Here is a 21,347-nt window from a genome sequence, read left to right as displayed (position 1 = left end):
CAGGGTGGGGGAAAAAAAAAAAAAAAAAAAAAAAAAAAACCCAGAGTACATAAGTATTTAAAATTACCAGCAATGATTGGCCATGAAATGCATGATGTGACATATACTGAATTCAAAACATGTCAAATAGGGGTTATGCGCAACAGACTTCCGTATTCTGTTAACCGGGTCTCGTCGCTTCCGGTTCAAGCATTTTGCATATGCTTCATTAAATATGAAGCAATTTTACTCAAGATGCCTTCAAAGTAGATACCAAAGATTATCATAACCAATGTCCATCACATATGCGGACTGATATCTAAAAGTTTTTTATTTTTATTCTTTTCACTAACATTTAGATAACATTTTTTTTAATAAAACGTCAACAATAAAAACAGCTAGCTAGTTTAACTGATTATCTTAAAAGTCCATAGATATAGCTATTATTTATTACAGCTGTTAGCACATTCTCCGACAAGTGGAAGCGATGAGACCGGTTTTCCGGGTTTGGTCAGGTGATGTTCGACATATAACCTATAATTTGTAATTTAATGTGTTACAGTAAAATTTTCAGTGGTACCTTTGGACCAATTCATTAGACACCAAAACTACACAAGGTCAAGCTAGCCACAACAAAAAATGGTGGTTCATACTTATAGATAATAAGATAATACGGTAATCAACAGGAAAAGCAAGGAGACATACTTTCTGAGTGTTTTTATCTTTTGAGTTAGCTAGCGAGTGGGATGCCAAAAACGTTTGTCTTACGCTTATGTAGATTCACTTTCACCAACAATTCACATTCAAATCTTTGCCCTATGTACTTTGAGAGTACATGTGTTTGAGATGATTTAACATGCTCATCCCTAATACAAACTTAAAATCCTGAGTTAGCAAATGTCCCTCTTTCTGCTATTGCTTCTCTGTGGTTAAACAGTTAAGAAAAGCTAATTTAATAACTCTCCAAATTTTCAATAACAGCCTTGATTATTTCAGTTGTGCTGCAGGGGAGCGTGAGTCATCACGGCCTGTTTTACTAACAAGTCTGAGTGATGTTGCGTCTCTGGGCTTAAACTCATGGAAAGGCTCCTCAGGCCTCAACCAGCCACAGCCATAGTGTGTGTGCATCAAATTCTACATGGTAGAGCAGAAAACACACAATTACATTATGATAATGTCATCTGCTGCCCTTTAACAATTTTATGTAGCTATCAGAACAGGATCAGCCCATACAATTACAGATAATGAATTATAATTCATATGTATGTGTGTTTTTGGTTAAAAATTTGCTATTTTAATGGTTAACAAGGCAATGTTATTAATATAGTTTGACTTTTGATGTCTGATTGTCAAATTGTATCTTGTCATTTTTTTCAAGAAAGTGTGGTTATAAATAAGAATAACCTTGCAAAAACTGACATTCTGAAATGATACATCGTGCCTCACGCATTCCCTTGCAATCTCTCTTATACACATACACTCTCCCACACTCTGTCTACTGAACCCACTTTATAAAATCTCCCCCTCCTTCTCTAATGACAATCAAGCCAACAGCAGGCTATCACTAAAGTAGCCTGATAAGCTAAACCCCCAAAAGCAATTTGTTAACCTTGCTCAATCAAACACAAGTATGTAGTGTAATATACATGAAATATACGAGTCACATGAAATCTACTTGGAGTCAAACTGTAGGTGACCTGTTTACTGCATGAAACCTTGGTTATCACTACCTGCTGAGCCCAAGCAACATGTCAAGAGTATTTTTACCCAGCTTCGTCAGAGCTGATCCCCAGTAATTGAGAGGATAAATATCCTTCCTCCTCTTTACAAACAGACTGTTACACACAATTGCAAGTCAAAATTAATGGCATGGTTACATGTATACATCACATCCCTTGTTTTCATATTATATATATATATATATATATAAATCTACATACTGTATTTTAAAGTCTCCATGTATCCTCATGCATCCTAATGTGCTTTCTTAATTACCAGATACTTCTAAGGAAAATCTGTTTAAGAAGGAAGGAGGACAAACACCGTACAAGCAATTATAAACCAAGCCGTGAAGAACTGCATGATGTTCTCAGCTATCTGTAACAGTGTTGTATGAAGTAATATGTCTTCAATTATAACATACTTTGGCCATAAATCATATGAGTCATCACAGTAAAAGATGCTCTTTGTGGCGTACAGATATCATGGAATCCAGTGAAGAACAGTCAAGATGATCAAGTGCCAAGGTCAACAGAGTAGATTTTATATTATCTCACCTGCAACAAAGAAATTTAATGCACCATGTCAAGCCATATCATTAACTGACAAATGCTCTAATCTATGAGGGCAGAGCAGTGGAGATTTAGCAGGGGGGTAGGGGGAGGACTAAGCTGGGCAATTAGGAAAAGCAATCTTTGCTCCCTGAAGTGGATAGAGAGAGAGAGAGAGTGATGAGCATTAACGCAGCGCATGTCTTTTTAAATGAAGGGAGAGCCACGGAGAGAGGGAGCATGTGAAAGGGGGAGGGGGAGCTGGCTGCATTGGAACAGTCCGCCTCTAATGAGCAGATTTGAGAGACACCAGTGTAAGAGAGAGAGAGAGACATACAAGCATATGGGGGAATAAGATGACGACGAAGAAAAAGACCATCAGCGTCACATGAAAATCATTCCAACAACGTGATTGAGTCAAGGAGGAACAGAAGAAGGTAAATCAGGGACAATGAATCTGGTTTTCCCACCTGCAAGCAAACCGGAGCACAGGATTTTTATACAGACCTGAAAAGAGAGCTGAGAGGAAAGCAGAGACAACGACAAAACAGTGCCCAGATAAGGAATTAATCACATCAGTTTGTTTGCGATCAAGCTGTGCGCTCATCCTGTGCTGGCGAGAGCGTGCGTATATATGTATGCGATTGTGCACGGATAGAGACTGCATTGCTGCTAGCTGACGGAGACTGACGCTTGCAGAATTCATCGCTCTTTTTTCTTGTTTCTCTTGCACTCTGTCTCCCTGTGTGGCATCAGCATGTTGGGTGGATTTGGTACAACAGTTAGTGAGCTCCTGGCAGAAAGGATGCAATTGTAAATGCCACCTGCCTGCTTCATCCATCGGCCGTCACTCTGAGGACTCACAGGTTTCTAGGTGGAGCCTGGTGGTCTCAGCGACTGGGAGGGGAAGTGAAACCCAGAGAAGGAGAGCGGGAGTGAGGGTAGGTGTGTTGGCACAGGGGCCTCTGTGGAGGCAGGAACGAGGAGGGGGCCAGAGCACCAGAACCAAGAGAATAGTTGCTGCGTTGGTAATGACAGAACAAGGCGCATGGCTGGCGTGGGCCCACTTTCATCACTGAGAAGAGACTGCAGGAAAGCAGCTCGTGAATAAAAAGTTCCACTCCTGGAGGAGGATGGTCTGAGAGGGCTCAGGCTGCTCCTGCCTAGTTTGACAGGAGGGGACTACTGCCCAGGAGTGCTCCACTTTTTTTCTTTCAACTTTTTGCATTTTTTTAAGGCAATTAAAGGGAGCATATACGGGTCTTTTCCTTCCCCAGCTTTCCAACAACACCCTGGCCCCATTTCCAAGTCTGATTTTGTTTGGGTTTTACTTCCTTTTCTTTTTCTTTTCTTTTTGAGATTTGGGATATTTGCCAAAACCTATTTCATGCATGTCCACTGGGGGCAGGTTCAACTTTGATGATGGGGGATCATACTGTGGAGGGTGGGAAGAGGGAAAGGCCCATGGCCATGGCATCTGCACAGGACCCAAGGGCCAAGGCGAGTACGCAGGCTCCTGGAGCCACGGCTTTGAGGTGGTGGGCATCTATACCTGGCCCAGTGGGAACACCTATCAGGGGGCATGGGCGCAAGGTAAGCGCCATGGCATTGGAGTTGAAAACAAGGGCAAGTGGGTTTATAAAGGTGAGTGGACACATGGATTTAAGGGACGCTACGGTGTGCGGGAAAGCACAGGAACCAGCGGCAAATACGAGGGTACATGGAACAACGGTCTACAGGATGGATATGGAACGGAGACATACTCTGATGGAGGTAAGAGTCTAATGAAATTATTTTTTGTAAAGAGCTAAAGTCTGTAAAAAAACAAAAAGTCTTCCAACTGAATGACACCACAAAATACTGACATCGCTGCAATAAGACACTTACAGAGTTCACCCCAAACCGAAAATTCTGTCATCATTTACCCACCCTCTTGTCGTTACAAACACATATGACTGTATTTCTTCTGTGGAACACCCTGACGTTGTACCCCAGTGTTCTCCAAAGTATTTACTTGTGTGCTCTACAGAAGAAATCAAGTCATACTAGTTTGGAATGACATGAAAGTAAGTAAATTTAAACTTCACTTTAATGGCTAACACAAACACGCTCTTACAGGCCAGAGAGATTTCTAGAATACCTTGTGATTTCCATTTTTGCACCATTCATCACTTTTGACTTAGAATTTATTCTTCCTCTACTCCTCATCATTTGGACAAGCTATTTCCTCCGTCCTCCACAAGCTGCTGAGGAGATAAATTTGGAGGCTCAAATTAAGGCCAGTTGGACATCTAGAGAGGCAGAGAAAGACAGAGAGAGAGAGAGAGAGAGAATGACAGATTCCAGTTAACATACAGGTCTTGCAAAAGCCCTCAACAAAATCCTGGAACACCTTATTTGGGCTGTAACAAGGTTTCCGGTGTACTGTTCTGGAGACAGTACAAACTAAGATTACCAAAGCAGAAGTCAAGAACTCCTGGCAAATAACTTGACTCTGGCAAGATGATGCGAAGGCCAGATAACTGACAAAGACCAATAGCCATGAAAGTAACATTTAAACAAGAGGCTCATTTACTCGTAACAAGCAAAACCACCGCTGTAGCATAACTTGACATAACACCTGTGAAATAGCCTATCTCTATCTGGCCTAGAGAAAATATTTTTTTCTGTCAGTGAATATTCATGAAGAATCAGTCTTGGAACGTAAATGCATTTTTGAACCTTTTTGTAATTTAAATCTCCCATTTCATCACCCTTAGTGTCTTTGCTAATAAAGGAGTGATATTAATGAATGATAGGAAGGTAACATTTCATTTCAAACCTGCAGAAGAAAGTCACTGGGGTCCAAAAGTATATTGGACCGTTGTATGGACAAAAACAAAAAAACAGAAATTTTTTTAAAAACATTCTTTTGTGCAGAAGAAAGTCAACCAGGTTTGAAATGACAATAATATGGAGATAGAATTGTTGCATAATTCCAAATAAATAGATTATGTATTATAGATTATAAAATAGATTATATCCACAAATAAATGTAAAGAGATTAACAAAAATGTAACATACTGGCAAATAAATAGAATGAGATCGACAAATAAATCTTTGAGTTTCACAAACGTTAATTAAATTCACAAATAAATAAATGAGATTTGCAAAGAACTCCTCGCAAAGATTTGCATGAGATTTGCAAATTAAAAACATATTTACAAATATATTTTTATGTCACAAACACAACTTTGCCTGCCATACATTTGACTATTTCAAGTTAAATAAAGTGCCAGTTCTGGTGAATGAGGCTTGTACTCATCAACAGTGTAGCTATTTTTGGAGCCGCATAACCTCTCTCTCTCTTTGTTTCATTCTCTCAATCTCCTTGCATTATGGAAGTGTTGCCTGTGTGTCTTTTACAGCAAGTTGCTGTGGAAACGCACACAGACTCACACAGGCAGCAGGTCAGCATGTCACTGGAGACTCAGTGCTCACCACTCTGATTGGCTGGCTGACTCGCTAATGGAGTTTACTTATTTTGGTACTAATCTGGGCCACTTAATCACAACCACAGTAAGCAGTAAGAGAAGACAGATACTGACAAGAAAAAAAAATGAGCCAGAGAAGGGTATTCGACGATACAGTAAGAGGTTAATAGGGCCACAAAGAGGTTACAGTGGCATAATCAGCTCTCAGTGCTGTCTGAATACACTACAGCTGCCACACACTAAAGCATCTGTTCACATTATGACCTGAATTCCCCCATCACACTAAAGAGGACAGGTTTGAAGAGGGCAAGTTAGTTTCCGTTGACGTCTACTGCAGAAGAAGAGACTCTCAAAGTATGCAATATCATAAACACACCTTTGTTATAAATATAAACTGACATTTCTAGGCTTGCTGTGAATGCATCTTTTATGTGATATTCCAAAACTATTAACGTTACATCACATACATTAATCTTTGATTCAATAACATGTCTTGTCATGTTTTACCCCTCAGTCAGCCCCTTAGGGATTACTTGGTACTACTGAGAATGGCAGTGTACAGGATATGGCAGATTTTTGCTTTTACGGCAGCTCTGATTTCAGTTTCTGACATAACCCTAATGATTATTCAGAAGTCAGGGAGTAAAGTACTTACATCAATGTGGAACTCTGCATTGCTCGAGGCCAACAGTGTCATGATGTCCACTATGTGGCTCATATACAGCAATTCCCAGCACTCTTGCATGACTAAAACTCAAATGCTGATCAATTTGGCCTCCCAAAAGTGGCATTCTACGTTGCTCAAAAGCAAATAGACATTCCTACATCTGACTTAACAACAAAAATAAAAAAAAATCTGTTATGTGATTCAGATACATTCAGGATGATTTTATGTTGTTTATAATCCTAAAATGGGGACTATTCCACTTCTCACAGACATCACCTACATAGCACTGAAAAAAAAAGTCAAACTGAAATCCCCTTAAACGGATAACAGCCTGCTAGTCTATGTAGGCTTACAGGGAGATTTGGTTTTAAGTGTGGCTTTATTTTGTATTGTGGGGCATTGTCACAAATACCGTTGCCCCATATACATAACACACTGCCTGAATAAACAACACTTTTATGGCATTGTTTATGTAAGACTGGCAATGCAATAAAAGTATGCGGTTTGCATCAGGGAAAAGTCGCCGTTGGCCTACCATGTGAAGCACTTTATTTCCAAAGCTATGATGAATGCCCAAAGGATGGTTTATCTTACAGTAAGAGATCCTCTCTTTAGTCCATCTATGGGTAAAACACCTGTTTCATTCTAAGGCCACTGTCCTGGATTTAAGCATGGCCGACAGATGTGCACTCTGTGAGAGCCTGGCCCACAATCACACGCATGCAACAATCACTCTGGTGCAATTGCTGACTTTGTGAAAAAAGACAAGAGATTAATCATTCATGGAAGAGCCGATCCAAACAGATTTTCTGCCTGCTTTGCAGGAGTCTGCCTTTTCCTGGCATGAATTCTAATTAGCATTGTATGTAAGATATTTAGGCTAAGTGAGCCACAATGCCATCATTTCTTTAGACAGACACATCCCTGATCACGACACATGAAAAGGCAAAAACAAGAAGTATTCAACATCGAAACCGTACATTGTTTAAGAAACTTTTATAAATTCAACCAGGGGGAAGGCGCGTGATTAAATCTGTCCTGTGATATTTCCGCATCTTTGATCTTTCCGCATTAACAATTTCCGTTCTGTGTGCCCCGTGCCATTGCACAATACATCTCATAGGCCTCAGGCAGAAACGCAAGCGAATTAGTTTTGACATGTGGGAGGCAGGACTCATAGAAAGCCAATACAGGACCACTAATCACATAACCATGTGACCCATGTGAGACATCCCAGGCTCATACAAGGCAGTTTCTTTTCTTGTTAGTTGCAGTTTATTAATTGTTGTTATTAATTCCTACTGTCTGTTATATCATCATCATTACCATATTGAATATGAAAGAAAAACCCAAGATGTCCTCTTTAGCTTCCTAGTAACCATTCAGACCTTAATTAGCTTGTTCAGGTGTGTTTGATTAGGGTTGAAGCAACCTCTGCAGGGCTGCGACTCTCCAGGACCGACGTTCGCCACCCCTGATATATATGAAACACTTCAAACTGTGGTATATGTGGTTTTAGCGATATTAACAAACAACTTATGTCCACTACAGTGAACAAAAATGAATTGCTAAGTCTCTGGAGGATATAAAACCCAACTGAAACAGGCAGGCTATACACCCACTCTTATCTTCAGAACCACGGAGAGCGCCAGCAGCGCGTCGGTGTCGTGACTGTTCTCCCTCTATCTCTTTCTCCCTGAGAGGAGCTTTCCCACAATCTCATAGTAATACAAGAGAAGAGTTTCCAAAGATTATCTAACAAATTTTTTTTCATTAGGCCTGCCTGTCACGCTGTTTACTTATAACACCTCTTTAACTGCTTCTTTTAATGAGAAGTTCCTATGGCTACCTGCAGAATTATCAAAGGACTTGCGGATTGCATGTGTTTTTACCACAAGAGATCTCACTTTCGTTCCCCTGCCTGACCTCACTGGGAAAACATACATGGGGGACACTTTTGCAATTTTTTAATAATAACCTTTTTTCTTAATGTCAAAGCTGGATGGAGTTCATTTGTGTGAAATTTAAAGATGCCACATTTTGGTAACAAATGTCCACTTTTATGCAATCCATGATTGTTGGTTTTTATCCTGACTGTTCCTGTTTCATAAAATGTTATGTCAGTTATAGATCAGTTAATGAGAAAAAAGTTTTTTTACCAACAGTATTTTGTTTAGCACTTCTCCAGATGAAACATAATAGATATTTACATACAAACAAGACAAAACAATAACTGTATTTACACAAATTATCCTATCCAAAAGTTTACATACCATTGATTCTCTATACCCAGTATAGATGCAACACATCCTTGTGTGAGTCTCTGGTTTGTCCCGAACGGTGAAGCTGTCCACATTTCTTGACAAAAATCCTCTAAGTACTGCAAGTTTCCCAGCATGCTTTGAATGTTTGCAATGGCTATATGATGTTGTGATCCATATTTGCAACTTTGCCATAAAAGTCTGCAAAAAAAAACATACAAAAAAGTTATTGATGCATGAAGAATTAACACAACACAACATTAAAAACCAATTGTATATAAACTCTTTAGCATGATAATTACACTAAATTAATAAATTATTATTCTGTCTATATAACTACCTGTTATGCAGCTACTTCAGGGCCAAAAAAAGGCTACCCTATTTTAATATAAACATCTGAATAAAGAACAATATGTCAAATATGAGCTTAACTGTAAGAAATGAATACCAACAAACAATGTGTAGCCTTCTTAATGTTCCATTATTTTGTGGAGTTGCTTGTAAACACTGTAATATACTTTTGTAATGACTTAAATTTACATTACAGTCTCCATAAATATAATCTAATGTAAAGTGTCACCAAACCTGTGCTCTTCCTGCACATCTTGTTAACAAACAGTGAAGATCGTATCTTGATTTCAGTCGCTGTGACTTGGGACTCTGCCCGAGGCCTTCAGGGAACACAAAACAGTTCAAAAGCTAATCAAGGACAAGTTCCCATACCACATACCTCAAACGAGAAGACAATGTACAAAACCATTTCAGCCGGTGGGCGGATCTTGTCCTCAGACCGCCAGACTCCGAGTCGGATGCTTAGTTTTGTGTCTCTTCTAACGCTGTGCCCATCAATCAGAGCACTAGAGACATCAGCAGTTATACATCACTGTCAGACAGCCTTTATTCTGGAAGGCCTGCCAATGCATCATAATCAAAAATTCTCTCTTGTCTATAATCCATTGAACTATCTATTACATTTGCTTTTGTTTTAAGGACATTAATGTTAATGATTATGATATTATGATTATCCTCAAAAATCGTTTGCTAGACAATAAGTCTGTAGAGATTTCTAATTGTGAAAAATGAGAACAGGAACTAGATTCTTTAATTTGTGGCCTGTAGAAATTACAATGGTATGTAATGTAAGTTGGTATGATGAAGATATTTAGCTACTGTTATCTCGAAATCTTGAGTTATTTGAGTCTTCTGGAATGTTACGGTTAAATCTGAAGCGAGCAAAAGTGTGCAGTAGATAATGAATGGAAGGTAGTGTGTGCGTTTGTGCGAAAGAACTACACTGTGAATGTTTGGGAGGTGTGAACTGACGCCTCCTTTCTTTCTATGTGTCAGTGTGTGTGGGAATTTTCCGAGCTAATCCCATCAGTTTAGACCTGTGTTTGATCTACATATCACACAGCTGCTGCCCGACAATATGAAGCAAGCATCAGCCAGATGTTGGCCAACTGTCGGCCACTTCGTGGAACGTAGCATCAGAATCACAACAGTACAGGCCTGTGACAGAGTGTCAGTTTCCTGTTCTCACTTCAACTGCAGTACTTGCTTTCTCTCTTTCATACACACACTCAGACTGCAAGTATGCTTCGTCTGATAAAATTATTAAATCTTTGAGGGGTTTATCAACACGATCTCATGAGAAAACATAGCTATTTTATGAGCTGGCAATTACGACTTCATATGATCTGTTTCACATGAAGGTTTACTCCCAACCCTCATTGGGACATTAAAAAAATCATATTGAAAAGTATGTATGAGATCATACAAATTCATACAAATTTGCATTTATTGATATATTTATTATATATTTGCCAAAGCATAAAACAGTTACAATAAGAGTATGTTGGGTTTACTGACTTTTTTGTTGTTTTCTGATGGATGGATGGATGGATGGATGGATGGACAGATAGAATGATCGACAGATAGAGCGAGAGACGATAAATAGAAAGAATGATAGACATATAGATAGATAGATAGATAGATAGATAGAACAACTGACAGAATGATCGACAGATAGAGTGAGAGATAGACATATAACGATAGACAGACAGACAAGATAGATAGATAGATAGAGGAATACTGGACACTGATAAAGAGGAAGCTCTGTGGAAGGGCTGTTTGTAAGCCAGGAAAGTACATTAAAGTGGGGGCTGGGAAAATCCGCCAAGCACAGCTCCAGCCCCATCGAGCCATCCAGCAGCCCTCGCTGACATGCTAACCCACAGAGATCAATACAGGCAGATGGAAAGGGGGCATTCATATGGCTGAATGCGTATGCATGTAGCAAACAGGATGAGAAAGCTGATAATGTAAAGACAAAAGGGATGGGAGAAAACAAAAGAGGGTGAGAACGAATAAGAGGTGGGAGAGATGGTGAGATAACGGAAGTAGCACAGTGAGCTATGTGTGTGTGGCTGCCACAGTAATAGTGCCAGCATGTTCTAGAATGTTGGCCAGGATGAATCATCAGCATGTAGGGATAGTGGTTACATCAGAGGTGATCTCACAGAGTGCCAAAAAGTACAGGACAGATCAGGTGGATGGTGAATATATACCTTCCGGTCTAAAAGATCCATGCTAGGTGAGCAAAAACTCTTAAAGGAATAGTTCACCATTTACTCACCCTCACGTTGTTCTAAAATTGCATGATTTTGTTGATTCTGTGGAACACAAAAAGAACATTTTTATTTAAATACTAAATAACTAACTTCTAGCCGGGATATTCTTAAAAAACATTTTGTGTTTCATTGAAGAAATACTATCATACAAGTTTAAGGGTAAGTAAACTGACAGAATTTTCATTTTTGGGTGAACTATCCTTTTAAACATGTTTGTGTGAGAGAATGATATCCCAGATTTCAGCACCACGGAGAGAGACGTTCTGTAACTGGATTTGGTTGTAAGTGTGAGAAGAGAACACCTAAAGAGAGACAAACGAGATTTGTGGAGTACAGAGCTCACATCAGTCTGGAAACATAAAAATGTTTTATGTAGTTTGCTTCTCTTGCTTGATATTGATATTGATATTGCTAGCTTACCTTACAGTGACATGGGGACAAATTACAAACCATTTATTTTAGAAACAGTAATGAGTGGAGCTGTCACAATTTAATGCATTACTTTAATGCAATTAAATTTTACAAAAACATATTTTTTTTTATTAATTCATTAATTAATTAACAACTTGATTTAACGGGATAGTTCACCCAAAAATGAAAATTACCCCATGATTTACTCAACCTAGGTGTATCTGACTTTCTTCTTACAGACAAATCCAATCGGAGTTATATTAAACAATGTCCTGGCTCTTCCAAGCTTTATAATGGCAGTGAGTGGGTGTTATTTTTCAATAGTCCAAAAGAAGTCCAATAAAGCGCATCCATCCATCATAAAAAGTGTCCTACATGACTCTGGGGGGTTAATAAAGGCCTCCTAAAGCAAACTGATGCGTTTTTGTAAGAAGAAAATTATGCTTTACTCAACTGCCACAACAATATAAAGTCTTAAATTATATTCATTTGAGGGCTTTTCTCAGCAGATATTGATATATGCCATTAGTTGTGATTAATTAAGCACCAGTCCTATAATGACAGAACAACTGTAGGGATTTAAATGCTTTTTCTTCTTCCAGTGACAATATTTTCAGATTAAGGCCCATCAGCGCTGTTTTTATCACCTGCAAGAATCTTAGTGTTATTGGTTACCCATGTCTCTTAATGAAAGTTCCAAGATGGTGATTCATCAAGACTCCCGACAGAAAGATCAGGCCACCTGCGCCTTAAAGGAAATTTTACAGAATGCAACATTCCATTATTTTGTTGGCATACTCACCAATAAATAACACGGCTGGCAGCTAAATTGATGGACATTGTGATACCTCACAGACATTAAGATCGATAAGACGAAAACTTGGTCCCTTGAGGCTTCATCACAATAAGCGAAGTAATTGAGCCAGGTCTGGAGATAATGGCTGCCAAAAACACTCTTCCACTGTTGCCATTATGGCACTTCCTGTGCTTGCCATTGATGCGGTTGGTCATGCTGATGACGCTACAAGTAATCACAGCTGTAACAATGGTGCGTCTCGGGGGCATTGCAAAAAAATAAATTCTTTACATATGTACAGTATTTGTTAAAGCAGAAGCATTTACAATTCACATGCTCAAATTATGATTTTTAATCTTAGTCTAACTGTTTAGGTGATAAACAATACTTAATGATTCTTTTTAGGTGATATACAATAGTTGCGCTGCATATTTCAACATAGTTTGCTATAGTGAAGTATGAGGCACGTTTTCCACATTATTTTTATGCACTGCCCCACTACATTTCATTCTTTTTTTCATTAAGCTGTTGCTCGCTCTCATTGCGTGGCACAAAAGTAACGAGAGAAGCATTTTATTGAGCTCACGAGGATTATTACTGTTTGTGCCTGGAGTATCATGCACTACAAACCTCTCCCAACTGTATTGAGTTACTCAAAAGGCACAAACATATTACAGAGACGTGAATTGCAGTATGATCTCCCTGGTGGTTAAGTTTATAGTATCAAGGCAGGTAAAAGGGCAATTAACCTTTCAAAATGCTAAGTGCCTGCAGCTAAATTGTCGTCTTCACTGTCCTTTGGTTTTCAATCACATTCGCAAGTTTAAAATGACTAAAACTTAAAGCACCTGTTTGTCAGCACATATAAGGTCACTGAATGGTTTCACAGATATTTTCAGCCATACCTTTGCCACAAATGGACTATATATCCATTCAGGTCTACAAAAGTTTCCATTGCCATCAGCTATTTAAGTTACAATTGAACTTTCCATGACTAAGATCAAATAACATGATACATGTTTGCAGATGTGAAACCCAGGGTTCAACAGGGTTGAATTGTTGAGTTTGATGAAAGGGTGGCACTATTGCTGCAATTGGCTGTTTTTCTAGTCTCTGAAACCATTAGAAAAGACATTTCTTTGATCAAAATTCATGCCTGTTACCACTGCTGCTAAAAGGCAGCCTTTTCCGTCTGTTTTCTTTATACAATGATTTTCCAAGCAACTATCAGAGCTGAAAACATGAGGCAACTCTCCAAACTGGAGAAACCTTAGGGCAGCAGACTCAGCAGGGTAACCCTGGGTTTCACATCTGCTGCAGTTCTGCAAAATCCTGCAACAGACAGTTTGATTGTTGATTCGTAGTGTACATGTCTAAAGTTGTCTCTTATCTCCTGTTTTTTCACTCAGGTACATACCAGGGCCAATGGGTGGGCGGCATGCGGCATGGATACGGCGTACGACAAAGCGTTCCATATGGCATGGCAGCCGTCATCCGTTCACCTTTGCGTACCTCCATAAACTCTCTACGCTCTGAGCACAGCAATGGCACAGCTCTGCTGACTGGCGATCGAGCGCCTGTGGCTGGCGTGGGGGGCGGTGGTGTCCTAGCAGCGGGCAGCCCAGCCGTGTCCCGTGGAGGCTTCGTTCTGACGGCCCACAGCGAGGCCGAGCTATTGAAAAACAAAAAGAAGGGCTTGTTCCGCCGCTCACTCCTGAGTGGTCTCAAGCTGCGAAAATCCGAGTCCAAGAGCTCATTAGCCAGCCAGCGGAGCAAGCAGAGTTCCTTCCGCAGTGAGGCCGGATTGAGTACGGTGAGCTCCGCTGCATCCGACATCAACTCAACCATCAGCTTAGGCGAAGGGGAGGGTGAGCTACCGGTTGGCGAGGATGATGTAGATGCCACTACAACGGAGAGTTACGCAGGCGAATGGAAGAATGACAAGAGGACAGGCTGCGGGGTAAGCCGGCGTTCCGACGGACTGCACTACCAGGGTGAGTGGTTGGGCAACAAGAGGCATGGCTACGGATGCACCACCTTTCCTGACAGCACCAAAGAGGAGGGCAAATACAAACAGAATGTTCTTGTCAGTGGCAAACGCAAGAACCTCATCCCACTACGTGCCAGCAAGATCCGCGAGAAAGTGGACAGGGCGGTCGAGGCGGCAGATAAGGCCGCCGACATAGCGAAGCAGAAGGCAGAGATCGCGCTCTCAAGGTAAGACACAGGGGTCTTGCTTTGATAACATATCTTTGCTAGCTGCTTGTTGACATTAAAAAGCACTCGAACCCAATGCCAACATACTTTCTCAAAGCAAACCAAGGCGGTTTCCTAATTTTAGGGTGAAAATAATGCTTTAATGATTTTACTAGACTGGCTTCTGGTTTTCAAATGGTTGAAAGGCCACTTGACAAGCTCAATGTTTGTGCAGTCAAATACTAATGTACTCTTGACAAAATTAGCTGTAAGTACACATGCATGTTTCAAAAGGACCAAAAATGTTGATGACTCACTCACATTTTTGTCCAATTAGATCCTCTAGAATAAGTATACCCTCCCATCTGCAATTATAAATTATAAGCAATGACATATTTCCTACTGAAACAAAGTTTGGACGGGACACTTAGTGTCTGTGCTATTTCTCTCCACAAGTTATGACTGATAAAAATGTCTTGGTATTCATTTAAAAGTATTATTGTTTGCTGTCTACTACGGAGCCCGCACATGACATGCAGGAAAAAAGTGTGCACGATTTACTAATTCGTTCCCTTGTTTTAAGTAAGCCATGTGCACGAAATAATAATTAGTTCTACTTCCTGTCCGCATTCTCATAAACCTGTTGCTGCTATGTTATGTTATTTTATGGACAGAGACACTTTAATTGGGTTTTATTTTGAGTTGGGAATGAGTTATAGAGACGTTCTCAAAAGCCTTGCAGTGCTGCATGGAATAATTTTAAGTGAGAGGCACTACATCAGTTTATTAGAATGTGAAGTAGAACGAATTATTTAGTGTGCACGATTTACTTAAAACGAGGGCGCAAATTATTATTTTGTGCATGCAATTTACTTAAAACGAGGGAACAAATTATTGTATTGAGTGCATGATTTACTTAAAACTAGAGAACAAATTACATCTGATAGACGTGTTTAAGATGTCAGTTTTACATACATTATAAATCATAAACATCATAAAGACATCTTCTAAACATCTATTTGACATCTGATAGGAAACATCCTATAGACATATTACAGATGAGCAAACACTCTAAAAAAATATGTCTTGCAGATATAAATGCAGACGTCAGATAGATGTCTCAATGTTGTATGTGTGCTGTCAGGGTACTATAAATTTGCATTATAAAAATTCTTATACTTTATGTGCTAAAAGCTTATTTTGCCAACTTTTAGGAGTATGCAAGCATATAGATGGCTTCATTGCTAACAGACATGGTCTTTAACCAAAACTCTTGAATTAATGGAGTCGGTGTGTTCCTTAGCATTAGCATGCACGCTCAAACATCTGCTTGGACTACACAAGTGCTCACTGACATTAGTGTATCATTCTGCAACATTTATCCTCTCAATTCTTTGCACTGCATCCAAACGCAGGGCCATATTTCTAGCGGTTACTTGGGACCTGTTAAATAGGCCTTGCTGTTGCCGCTCTGTGGTGTGGTTGCTATGGAAACGTGAATGATTTGTGTCCGTGTCAGAATGGAGAGAGAATACATAAGTCCGGACTCACTTAATGAGAGTCATGTAGATTCTGGGTGTATCAGCAAGCTGACTGATGTCTGTATTGATGCAGAGCAACAGTGGTGCAATCAATAACATGGACATGTGGAATGCCATAGTCATAAATTGCCTGACGCTGTTAGTGCATGTCCGGACCAGGGTTGGGGACCATTGCTATAGACTATTGTAATATGTTTGTGTGTGTGTGTGTGTGTGTGTGTGTGTGTGTGTGTGTTTATTTACAGTTTGGTTGAATATTGAATGCTAATTGAAAAAGGTAAGCATTTTTCACCTTGTCGTCTGCATGTCTGGTTTTGTTGATGTTGTCTAGACTAGAGCAGTGTTTCCCAAAATTTGTCATCTTAGGTAGCAACACGGCTGCATCAATAAGGTTGAAATGCTCCTTCACTGACATCAAAATGGAAATGTGTTCCTATGAACTGACATTAAATGGGGAGGAAAAAATACATTTAAAAGAATTGCAATTAAATTGAAATTGAAATTATTTGAACCTATAGCCTTAAAGGGATAGTTCACCCAAAAATTCTGTCATTAATTACTCACCCTCATGTCGTTCCAAACCCGTAAGACCTCCGTTCATCTTCAGAACACAAATTAAGATATTTTTGATGCATTCTGACAGCTTTCTGACCCTCCCATAGACAGTAAGGGTACTACCACGATCAACGTCCAGAAACGTAGCAAGGAGATCGGTAAAATAATCCATGTGACATCAGGGGTTCAACCGTAATATTACGAAGCTACGAGAATACTTTTTGTGCGCAAAAAAAACAAAAAAAACTTTATTCAACAATTCGTGTCCTCCGCGTCACCCTAGCGCCATTTTGGAGAGTATCCACTGAACGCAAACAGCGTATGTTGTTCTGTGTCAGCCACACCACACGGATAAGTTGTTTTCGTTCAAATCAAATCACAACAACGTAGGAAACAGATCCGACGTGACGCAGCTGACACAGAACAGCATACGCTGTTTACGTCCAGCTGATACGCTCCAAAATGGCACTAGGGTGACGCGGAGGAGACGAATTGTTGAATAAAGTCGGGGTTTTTTTTCTTCTTTTGCACACAAAAAGTATTTTCGTAGCTTCGTAATATTACGGTTGAACCCCTGATGTCACATGGATTATTTTACCGATCTCCTTGCTACGTTTCTGGACCTTGATCGTGTAAGGACCTTTGCCGTCTATGGGAGGGTCAGAAAGCTGTCAGAATGCATCAAAAATATCTTAATTTGTGTTCTGAAGATGAACGGAGGTCTTACGGGTTTGGAACGACATGAGGGTGTGTAATTAATGACAGAATTTTCATTTTTGGGTGAACTAACCCTTTAAGGTTAAAGAATAGCTCATCTAAAACAGTGTTGTTATTATTAACTTAAACTAAAATTTAGGAAAATAATTTGTTAATTCAAATAATGCTGAAATAAACTTTTAATAAAATACGCAATAAAACGTAAATGTTAAAAAGCTTGTTTCTTTTTGAAGTTGAAGTACTACTATTACTAAAACTAAATATGTAACAAAATAAAATAAAGCTACATTTTAAGAAACTAAAACTAATCAAATGAAAAAAGCACATAAAACTACTAAAAGTCAAATGAAAACTGAAAATATAAAATAGAAGCCAATTCAAAATATTAATAAATACTATTAGTAAAAATAATACGGTTTAAAAAAAAATTAATTTAGTCATTTACTCAACCTCATTTTGTTCCAAACATGTATGGCCTTTCAAAAACTAGTGATTCTGATTTGTGAAAGAATTTTTCACAAGAGTTTTTGAGTCAAACCTCTTAATGAATCAGTTGATCTGTTACAAATCGGACTAATTCAGTTCAAGTTCAACTCACTGAAGCCAATTCAACAACAGTTTACATACAATTTTTTATTGAAGAACAAATTCAATTTCTGTCTGTTATATAAATTTCTGTCTCTCATATAAAGCTATCAAATTACTTAAGAAGAGTTGAAATTTAACTCACAGGTCATACGGACCACATTTTAATACATTTATGGTGCTTTTGTGTTTCCCCCATTCATTGTAATTGCATGGAAAACAGCAACTAGCACAGTCTTCAAAATATCTCCTTTTGTATTCCACAGATGAAATAAAGACATACCGGTTTGGAATGACATAAGTACAAGTAAATAATGACAGAATATTTCATTTTTGGGAAAACTATCCCTTTAAGTCTCAGTTTTATATATATATATATATATATAAAAAAAAACTAAACTAAAAACTAAAGCTAAATCACTAAAGCTTAACCCCATGGAGTTTGGTACGTTCGGTTCTCCAGGCTGGGAATCACAGGTCTAGTTCGGGTTGTTTGGGTGACTCTAGGTCATCAGAAGAAAAAGGAGATCAAGATAGGGTTCAGGAAGAGAAATCAGAAGTGAGAGAGACATGGGGAATCAGAGATTTCCACATTATGCAAAGAGTGCTGGAGACTTGCCGGAGATAGACCAGGCAGGCTGAATTGGATATAAGCCAGTGTGCCTATTTTTTTTTTTCCCCCACTTTCTCTATTTCAAACACTCTCCCAACCCCTCACGAACTCACAGTAGCTTATAGCCTCACACATGTTGCGGACACGTGCTGTGTGCATCCATGTGATCTGTACATACATGTTAGGGATATGTGTGTGTAAGCACATATGTGAGTTTATGTGCTTGCGGCTGCATATGTTTGCATACCTGTGCGCACATATAAACGTGCATAGGTATGCATGTGCTATATTAAGAGCGTCACTCACCCCACAAATCCCACTGACCTCATTATATTCTCAGCAATGCTATCACTACATCTTAGCACTGGCCCTGCCAACACACAGAGCAGACACATACACACAGCGCTCCACAGCAACCAATGAGATAAAGCTGAAGTAGAAATGTTAAATAAACCATTATACAGTGGTTAATACATTTTTTTCAGGTTCTAAGAGTATGTATTATTACCTCATTTGCAAACTCTTAAGAGAAAAAAAAACATAAATTTAATGTTAAAATCAAAGACGCATGTTACTTTAGTATAATTTATGCACATATACTTTTTAGCATTTATTCATATTTTAAATTAGGTTTTATTTTTATATTTTTGGTTTTCTTTTTCATTTTAATTTGAGTTTAAACAATTTTGTTATGTGCTTTCATTCATTATTTGTTTTTTTTTATTTTGATTTTAGTTTTAGTAAGTTAGTTTTTTTCATTAATATATATATATATATATATATATTAATGAAAAAACAAACTTTCAGAACTCAAAATTGACCCCAGTACTTTTCTTCTTAATGCAAGTTCCTGAAAATGAATCATTGGTTCATATTATTCAGAAAAAAAAATGTTGTTAAAAATCCTTTTCACTGACATGAAGATCTTGCTGTATAATATTATCTTATAATATAAGACTATATTAACTAATAGCCAAATATCTATTTAGCTAACCAATAACCAAATAGCTAAACAATTAAATGGTGTTTACTTTAAATTAATGTTTTTTTTTTGTTTGTTTTTTAATATATAAATGTTGAAGCTTGAAATTTACATTTATTGTAAGTGTGAAAAAAAATTGGGACCATGTGTGAACTATCAAAGTCACAATTACATGTAAAATTCATGTTTTTATTTGCATTCACACATCTAAAATTCACACAATGTTTAATATTTACAAACCACTGAAGAGGAACAGAAAAAAAGGACTTTCACATTTAGCTCATACTATTGTGTTTGCTGATGGTGCGGGTGCATGCTATATTTTTAACTATACCTGAAAAACTGTAACCCTGAATGGAGCATTCTTTGCGGTGTGCTGTGTGACCTAAAGAGGAGGAAACAAGAAAAGAGGAAAGCCTAATTGTTCTGTAAATTCCCTCTTTGCATGTGAAATGAGAAACAGCACTTTGCTGAGCTTACTGTGGGTTTCTTGGCCATGAGTCAAGTTTTTTAGCACTGGCATCAATGATGTACATTTTGGACTGGGGGAGAACGTCTGAAGATGTGCATTGAGCTCTTTTAGTTAAAACATCAAGGAAAACTCGATTCCTAATTATTTAAGATTTTCCATACAATTCCAAAACATGCAAATGCTGAAGTCAAACACTTCTAGTATTAGACAAACATACGCACACACAACACAAACAGGATGCAGGATAGACTAAATGACTGAGAATATCACATAACAGTTAATCTGATTAGCTTCCTAGCGTCAACATGGTCAAAGCTACTACAGTATACCTGCGCTGAGGCACGAACACCGGAAGCAACCACGAGTCATCTGCAAATTAAAGCTTTGTTCTGGTGGTCACAGGGTGGCTTATTTGGGTTATCCATAGTGATTAGTGCTTTGTTGTCACAAGACGGCAATCTCTGGACTCTGTTAGGAACTTATAATAGTATATTTACCACAAAGGTGACCACCCACTTTTTTTTTTTCCAAAGGCCCCGCTTCTAATAATTAAACCGTTACATTTCTCAACATTTCACATTGAAAAAAAAAATATATATACACAGGTGCATCTCAATAAATTAGAATGTCGTGGAAAAGTTCATTTATTTCAGTAATTCAACTCAAATTGTGAAACTCGTGTATTAAATAAATTCAATGCACACAGACTGAAGTAGTTTAAGTCTTTGGTTCTTTTAATTGTGATGATTTTGGCTCACATTTAACAAAAACCCACCAATTCACTAAAAATGCAGATGAGCTGAATTACTGAAATAAATGAACTTTTCCACGACATTCTAATTTATTGAGATGCACCTGTATATCTTAATTTTCAATACATCCAATCACCTCTGAATAGCAACATTTAACTCTAACTAAAATGAATCACATTACAAAATTTGATTCTAAAGGTCTTTTATGAACAAATTAATTGCTCATCCTATGAATCTTTTCAAATGATGTCAGAGTATCAATAAAACAAAACATGTAAAATCATTGACTGTAAGTCATTGTCTAAAATTCTACAATACAATATTTTAGAAATGTACTACAAAATATCAAATATATACAAAAATAAAGAGTGAAAATAAATAGAGTGTGTAGAGAGACTGACTCGAGAAGATAGTGTAGAATTTTACTAGAATTTTGACCAAAAAACA

The 21,347-nt window shown here is 38.3% G+C and overlaps 1 protein-coding gene across 1 annotated transcript in view; it reads left to right on the top strand.

The window, feature by feature from the left end:
- The first annotated feature begins 2,471 nt into the window (after positions 1-2,471).
- Positions 2,472-21,347, top strand: part of LOC107701532 (junctophilin-3-like) — a 35,847-nt gene continuing 16,971 nt past the window's right edge. The window contains exons 1-2 of the mRNA XM_016503580.1: positions 2,472-4,022; positions 13,897-14,704. Of these exons, the coding sequence (XP_016359066.1) occupies positions 3,641-4,022; positions 13,897-14,704 (1,190 nt within the window). The 5' untranslated portion in view covers positions 2,472-3,640. The remainder of the gene's footprint in view (positions 4,023-13,896; positions 14,705-21,347) is intronic.

The sequence above is a fragment of the Sinocyclocheilus anshuiensis genome, unplaced genomic scaffold (genome assembly GCF_001515605.1).
Source record: "Sinocyclocheilus anshuiensis isolate Anshui unplaced genomic scaffold, SAMN03320099.WGS_v1.1 scaffold729, whole genome shotgun sequence".
NCBI lineage: Eukaryota > Metazoa > Chordata > Actinopteri > Cypriniformes > Cyprinidae > Sinocyclocheilus > Sinocyclocheilus anshuiensis.
Note: the sequence above shows the minus strand (reverse complement) of the source record. Positions and strands in the feature narration are given on the sequence as shown.